At 36.9% G+C, this 7828-nt stretch overlaps 3 protein-coding genes across 3 annotated transcripts; all 3 read left to right on the top strand.

The window, feature by feature from the left end:
• Positions 1 to 341: 341 nt before the first annotated feature.
• Positions 342 to 2167, top strand: LOC125492764 (uncharacterized). The gene is made up of 2 exons (XM_048635478.1): positions 342 to 1367; positions 1526 to 2167. The coding sequence occupies exons 1-2, from the start codon at positions 342 to 344 to the stop codon at positions 2165 to 2167; spliced, it is 1668 nt and encodes a 555-aa protein (XP_048491435.1).
• Positions 2168 to 2824: 657 nt separating this feature from the next.
• Positions 2825 to 4229, top strand: LOC104889304 (uncharacterized). The gene is made up of 3 exons (XM_048635479.2): positions 2825 to 3028; positions 3108 to 3165; positions 3268 to 4229. The coding sequence occupies exons 1-3, from the start codon at positions 2856 to 2858 to the stop codon at positions 3904 to 3906; spliced, it is 870 nt and encodes a 289-aa protein (XP_048491436.2). The 5' UTR covers positions 2825 to 2855; the 3' UTR covers positions 3907 to 4229.
• Positions 3939 to 6108, top strand: LOC104889305 (uncharacterized). The gene is made up of 6 exons (XM_048635128.2): positions 3939 to 3998; positions 4199 to 4295; positions 4349 to 4578; positions 5448 to 5660; positions 5738 to 5830; positions 5962 to 6108. The coding sequence occupies exons 1-6, from the start codon at positions 3939 to 3941 to the stop codon at positions 6106 to 6108; spliced, it is 840 nt and encodes a 279-aa protein (XP_048491085.2).
• Positions 6109 to 7828: the final 1720 nt, after the last annotated feature.

Genomic DNA, 7828 nt, shown 5'->3' with positions numbered 1-7828 from the left:
TTTATCCTTATCACTAAACATCCCTTATTCTTAGAATCAGGTAATATCAAAGCTCAAAGATTTATGTTCCCACCCCCTCTTGGTGATGAAAGTTGACGATGCGAAACAATAAAGGCGATATTAGCTAATTTTCATTTTAGCAACTTATAGAAATTTCTAGTTCAGATAGATATTTGTTTAAAGGAGTAATAAGATGAATAGCTATGCATGAGTTTGGATCATATGTTCTTTCATGTTTAGACTATTTGTTAACTGTTTCTTTTTATATTTCTCTTTTTTACGCTGTATGTTTTTAATATTTTTGTTTGTTAAGTTATTTCAGTTATTTTTCGGGAATTATCATGGATAATGATAGAAGTTGGATGCACATCCAAGGGTTTAATGGAAGGAAACAAGGAGATTACAAGAAAGGTGTTAAAGAGTTTTTGGACTTTGCATTTAGGGACACCGCTCCTAATTCTGGGGTAAAGTTAAGGTGTCCTTGCTTGAATTGTCGAAATTATTTTGATCAAGATCGAGATACTATGCGGGCTCATATTTTTCGAGTCGGAATAGATCCTGATTACAATCCATGGATTTTTCGTGGAGAGGAACAATCCTTTGAAGTCACGGATGAAGAGATGTTCGAAGAGGAAGGTGATGACTTTGAGGATGAAGATCCCCTTGTGTCTGATGACTTAGCTTCTTTGGTGCGTGAGGCCACAAATGTAGTTATAGAACCTCAAGTTTCAGATGATAGGGATAGGGGTGATGATGAACTCCCTGACATGTTTCACAAATTGATGAAAGATGCACAAGAAGAGCTTTATCCAGGGTGTAAGACATTCTCAAGATTAGAGTTCATTGTAACTCTTTTGCAACTTAAGGTGAGTGGTCGTTGGAGTGATAAGTCATTTAATGGGCTGCTTAATGCATTGCACAAGGCCTTTAATTATGATGTGAGCTTCCCTAAGAGTTCATATGAAGCAAAAAAGTACACAAAAGATCTTGGATTGAACTATGTGAAGATTCATGCTTGTGTGAACCATTGTATTCTTTATAGAAAAGACTATGCTAACATTAATGCATGTCCTATTTGTGGGGAGTCTCGATGGAAAGAAAGCAGTGGTGAGTTAGATGATAGCGTCTCTTTAACAGAATCTCAAGGGATCTCACAACTTAAGCCTAGAATTCCTCGCTTGGTTCTTCGCCATTTTCCTTTGGTGCCAAGGCTTCAAAGGCTTTTTATGTCATCAAGAATTGCAAAACACATGAGATGGTATAACGAGAGGCGCGTTGATGAGGACATACTAAGGCACCCGGCTGATTCAATGGCATGGAAGCACCTTAATGATCTATATCCCGAGTTTAAGGCTGATGCACGTAACGTAAGATTAGGTCTATCATGCGATGGTTTCAATCCTAGTGCACATTTGGGGACCAAACATAGTATATGGCCCTTTTTTTGGTGCCATACAATCTCCCGCCTTGGATGTGCATGGCAAGCCCGTACATCATGTTATCACTCTTGATCCCTGGTCCGAAGTCCCCTGGAAATGATATTGATGTGTTCTTGGAACCATTGGTCGAAGAACTTGAAGACTTGTGGGAAGTTGGGGTGGAAACTTATGATTCATATAGTTGCCAGAAGTTTAATATGAAGGCGGTGTTATTGTGGACAATGAGTGATTTTCCGGCTTACGGGAATCTGTCCGGTTGTAGTACTTGTGGTAAACTTGCTTGTCCATCATGTCATAAGGATACTTGGCACAAGCGACTTAAGAAGAGTAATAAGGAATGCTTCTTAGGTGATCGCAGATTCTTGGATGCTGATCACAGATGGAGAAATGATAAGAAATCTTTTGGTGGCGAGAGGGAAAGACGACCACCTCCTGTTCCTTTATCAGGGGATGAAATTTTGGAGGCATTTGAGGGAGTGCCAAATGTGATTTTTGGGAAGAAGCGAAAGAGGAACCAGAGATACTTGTTTAACCAATGGAAGAAGCTAAGTGTCTTTTATAGACTTCCTTATTGGAGTAAGCTTTTGATTCGTCACAACTTAGATGTGATGCATATTGAGAAAAACATATGTGACAGTATAATAGGAACTGTCCTTGATATTCCTGGTAAAAATAATAAGGATCACTTGAATGCTCGAAGGGTTTTTGAAGATGATGAAAATGCATGAGAAATTGCTTCCTGAAAAGGTGGATCGTGGTAAATATATCGTCCCTAGAGCACCTTATCAGTTGACACCACAAGAGAGGTGACGAGTATTAGAGTTCTTATCCAAGGTCAAAGTACCCGATGGTTATTCTTCAAACATAGCTCGATGTGCAAGTTTAAATGATGGCAAAATTTCAAATATGAAGAGCCATGATTGTCATGTATTTATGCAAGACTTGCTTATACCTGCTTTCCAAGGCATCTTGCCTAAGGAGGTTCTAGAACCTTTAGCGGAGCTTAGCTTATTTTTTAAGCAGTTATGTTCCAAAACTTTAAGAATTGATGTTTTGGAAAAGATGGAAAAGAGCATTGCGGTTACTCTTTGCAAGCTTGAAAAGCTATTTGTTCCTTCCTTTTTTGATATAATGGTCCACCTCCCAATCCACTTACCTCGTGAAGCCATGCTTGGAGGTCCAGTACAATGTCGTTGACAAATATCGATTTGAAAGGTAATATTAACTTTAAAAAGTGTTCCTTATAGCGACATGTAGTGCCTAACCATGGTTCTTTGTAGGGAAATGCATACAATGAAACCAACTGTCCAAAACAAAGCTCACCCGGAAGCCTCTATTGCCGAGGCTCGCATTGTCGATGAATGCTTTGCCTTTTGCTCTAGATATATAAGTGGAATTGAGACAAAGTTCAACTGTATGGGTAGGAATGACCAGGATAAGAACCAATCTTCAGAGTTTATGCTATCAATATTCCAAAATAAGGGAAATGCAATGGGCAAAAGAACTTTCAAGCAGTTGAGTTTTGTGGATTGGAAGCAAGCCCAATTATATGCTCTTATGAATTGTCCAGAAGTGCAACCGTTTATAAGGTAAGATATCAATCTTCTATTTGTTGTTCATTTTCTCAGTTAATATACCTAAAATAATCTAATGCTTATATGATGGCAGAGAGTATGACATCATACATGAGCCTAAACAAAGTTTAGTTGAGTGGTTCCAATCTCGGGTTAGTGCTAGAGTTAAGGTCAATAATACTCCTACTATAAGTTTGATAAATAGGCTTATTAATTTCATTTTTCTTTATCTTTTGGTTTTCGTGATCGCATAGATATGGAAGCTTCATGTGGAGAAGGATCCAAGAGTAACCACCGAGTTATTGTCATTTTCACGAGGACCAAGTAAGAGTGCTGGAAGCTTTCAAGGTTACTATGTGAATGGGTATCGCTTTCACACTAAAAAGCGTCAACGTAGGAGAAAGACGCAAAATAGTGGAGTTGTAGTTAAAGGAGATGAAGCGAGTGACCAAAGAGATTTTTATGGAGTTTTGAAAGAAGTTTTAGAGCTTGAATACGATGCTCCAAATGGTGGGGAAAAACAACCTATTGTGGTGTTATTTAGATGTGTGTGGTTTGATGTTTATAGTGATGGTCGTGCGATCAAAATAGATAAGTTTGGCACTACTAGTGTCAACATCAGGAGATTTTTAGGGACTAATGAGCCATTTGCTTTGGCATCTCAAGTAGGACAAGTTTATTATGTTAAGGCACATAATGAACCGGATTGGAGAATTGCAATTAAAACTATCCCTCGAAATTTCTATAATTTTCCCATTGTTGAGGATGATATTGGTGATTATGAGCATGATGATAATGGAATGGATGTCGAAATGCCTAACATGGTTGTGGATGATGGAGAGGATGATGAACTCTTACCGAGATTAGATGTCCCCCCCGGAAATAGTGAGTGATGATGACGATGACAATGATGATGATGATAATGATGAGGAGGAGGAGGAGGAAGAGGAAAGCGAGCAAGATGAAGAAAGCGTTCAAGAAGATGGTGACGAAGAAGAAGATATAATTACTAGTGTATATGATTTAGACTCATGTAGTGATTGATATGTAAAGTTCCTGTTACAGTTTCTCATGTAGTGATTGATATTTGTGTTTTCAGTGAACCAATATTTGCTATTATCATATTTGTTTATGTTTATTTGTAATTTATAAATGTTTTTGAGTTTATTTCTTTGTTTCTTTAAGACTCTTGTTGAAGGCAGATGGATTCAGAGGCTGAAGTATCTTTATCTTAACCATCGCTACAGAGGAAAAGAAAAGGTAATGATTGTGAGGCATTTTAGTGTTTTCATATTAGTGTTATATTCTTAATTATTTTTGTTTTCCTCTTTACAGGTCCTTTTCGTGGTCCCAGTAGAGCATTGAAGTACAAGAAGTTGCGACAAGTTCAGCCTCGAAAGATTAGTGTTGATATTCCATCATCCTTAGGAGCCGCTGTGGGTGAGCATGCATTACTGTTCATAGGAGAATGCTCTGATTGGGTGAAGGAAATGTGTCCGCTTAATGTTGAGAAGTGGTCTGACATGCCTGAAGACGTTATAGATCGCTTATATGGAAAAATTAAGGTATACTTGCTTGAAAAATATTCATCGAAGCTTCAAAGTGTTAATATAGGCATTGAGATTTTATCCTACTTTTGTTGTTCTAAATTATGGGATTATGATGAGTTTAGAGAGTTGCAGGGAAATGAGGCAAGAAAAGGGTATGTTTTTCTGGAAATTCACATGTAACAGCAAAAGAAAAATCTCTCTGGGATCTGTTATCTGTATGTTCTGTCTGCTGGCTTTCTCAAAGAAAGGCAGCTATTATATGCTTACTGCATGCCATCTGAATCAGACTGACTGTCCCTCACATTATTATTTTATCAAAAGTCTTTGTGAAGATGACCTCGGGAATTGTTTTTATTTTATTTTATTTTATTAGTTAATGAATGTGCTTACTATCATTTCCTTACTGGTATTTGCTACATACATGTAAGCACTGTATGAATACATGTCATTATATGTTTATTGTTTTTATAATATACTTGAGTACTTTAAAGTAGTTTCTTCTTTTGGAAGTTTTAGGTTACTTGTAATGGTAATTTATTTGTGGAGGGTTTTCTTTTGTCTCTTTGATCATCATCACATGGACTCTTAAGAACTCGGGCACTTTTATGATACGAGTATTATAGATCAGTTCATTTCTAACAGGGTACATATTTTCCATCTTTCAGCATATTTTTGACAGGTAATAGAACATTTTGCTATGTGTTATCTTGTAACACTACAATTTTGCTATGTGTTTGTTTAGTATTAAAATGAGAAGGAAACTAATCTTATAGATTGTTTTACAAACTGTCAGTTATGTACTGGTGACTGGAGCTCACAGCTGGAGTAGATTGTAGCAGTGGCATGTGTGCACATATATTTATGTGTGCTATTGTTGTGTATAGGCAAAATTTGCGTTGGGTGAAGGTGCACACATTACCGATGCTTTAAAGACACAATGTTCAAGCCTCTATAGGCATTGGAGAGAGAGATTGAAGAGTGATCATTTTTCAAAATGCAAATCTCTAAAGGAGGCGGAACATGCTTGCCCACAACGTATTGATCTTAACCAATGGAAGTGGCTGGTTTATAACTACTGGAGCACTCGCAAACAGATGGTAAGCCTCATGAAGTGCAAATTATGAATATTTGATATATTAACAAGGTGGAAATTTAATTGTCTTATGATATTTAGGAAAGAAGTGAAAAGAATCGTGCAAATGCACTTTCAAAGAAGATACAATCAGCTTGCGGGGCTAAATCCACAGCTAGGATTATATACGAGTTGGTATGTTAAACCCATTTTTTCAGCTTGAAATGGTTATAGTCTTAATCTTTTTAAGCTGGGGTGGAGCCACATTTTATAGTGCTGAAATGAGCTAACATTGTTTCATCTTTCATGTACTTTTCATTACTTAGGAGGTTGAGGCAGAGAAAGAGTCTAGTGCTGAGGCCGAGAATGGGGATGACTCTGAAGCAAATACATCTACTTCTACTACCGTAACACAAACAGAAGCTGATAATGACCCAATGTATTTGAAATTGTGGAGAAAAACAAAACAGTAAGTTATTTCAGCATAATTATTCATGTCCTATTGAGCAAATGATATGTCAATTCTATTATATCAAGTAGATATATACCCAAGTATTCACATTTCTACAAAGAATGACGGTGGGATTGACGCAATTATGCCAGGGGAAATCAAAGAGTCAGAACAGGGATATAGTAAATGTACAAAGTAGTCAATTTAAGATTCAAGGGCATTGCTTTGGCATATTACATCTCCCTCCAACAAGTATGAGTTCTATAGTGAACTTAAATAAACAATGTAAGCTTCTCAATGGAAAATAATTAAAGGTCAAAAGAGAAAAGAGCACTACAAACAATTCCTAATCTGTGCAAGTTAATTGCAGTAATTTACAGCAACAAGATGCCAAACTACTACAAATTTTATATTACATTTCGTAAGCATTAGACCATTAGTAATACCATGGCCCTTGGGCTGCTTGCAACCTAAACATCCACCAGACAAGAGGTTGGTTTGATTCATTGAATTCTAATTTGTCTTTAATCATCATCTATAAATATCAGAATAGTTTTGACGGTATACCCAAGAGTTAAATCGTCTTCTTCTCATGTGTTTTTCGTTGTGTCAGAGGCTCATCTTTATGGCTTCAGCATATCTGATATTTTTCTTTAGCTTTTACTAATCTGGTAATTGGTAAACAACTAATGCATCATGCTTGGCTTTGGTGGAAATTGATGTAGTAAGATTTTTCAGTTTAGCGAAGTTAGCAGATATTTGATTAGGAGAGGAAGTGGCTTAAGAAAAGTCTCTGGACTCTGGCAGTGTGCACTGTGCAGTTGGTTTTTTAAAACTACTTAGTTACTGTGCACTGTGCAGTTGGTTTTTTGAGTTCCCTAGACGTATCAAATCAAGTTTTCAACTTCAGGGAAGTAAAGGGGTTATGCATGGGAAGGGAAGTATGATTGATAAAAGAATTTCTGTCATAAATTGGTGAATTGCAGATTGCTAATATAAATACATATTTGCATGTATGTATTTTTGGTGGTTTAAAACTTGTTAAATAGTGAATTCAGTTTGAGTTAGCACTTAGAGGCCAGTTTTCTCGTGCTCTATTGTCTCTTGAGGATGTTATGCAGTTTTAGAAGAATAGGCTGCAGTTGTTTCTTTGACAGTTGCAGATTCTTATAAACAAAAATATGACTAATATAAATGACTTGTCCTGTAATGTTTCTTTGATGGATTACCGAAGGCATAAAGATGGTAGTTTTGATGAAGAGGGTGAAGCAAAGTTCAACGAATTTAAAACGTTACACGAGAAAGAAATTCAAGAGAATGGCATTGATAATATTTCCATAGACGAGGCTTACATGAAGGTGCTTGGCCATTGTTCGGGGTATGCTCGGGGCCTTGGTAAAGGACATCCGGTGGTGGACAAGGGTGGGAAGAAAGGCAAAGCAGAATTGGAGGCTGAGATTCAACAACTAAGAGGTAATAACAATGCAATGCAAGCTGAAATAGATTTCCTAAAAGCTGAAAGTCAGAGAAAGGAAAAGGAGGCTAAAGAAAGAGAGGAAAGACTGGAAAAGAAGATTGAGGTCATTATGACTTCACTTGGGCTTTGATCAGGTAATGTCTCCAATTCATGAACTCTATTCTTTTTGTTGCTTTTGCAAGATGCTTTTGAAGTCTGCAATATAAGAGACTTAGAAGTAGATAAGTAAAGTAAACCTACCGAAAATAAAGCCATCCAAACTCTT

This window comes from Beta vulgaris, chromosome 8 (assembly GCF_026745355.1).
Source record: "Beta vulgaris subsp. vulgaris cultivar EL10 chromosome 8, EL10.2, whole genome shotgun sequence".
In the NCBI taxonomy this organism is placed as follows: Eukaryota; Viridiplantae; Streptophyta; class Magnoliopsida; order Caryophyllales; family Amaranthaceae; genus Beta; species Beta vulgaris.
This window is presented reverse-complemented; position numbering and strand designations above follow the sequence as displayed.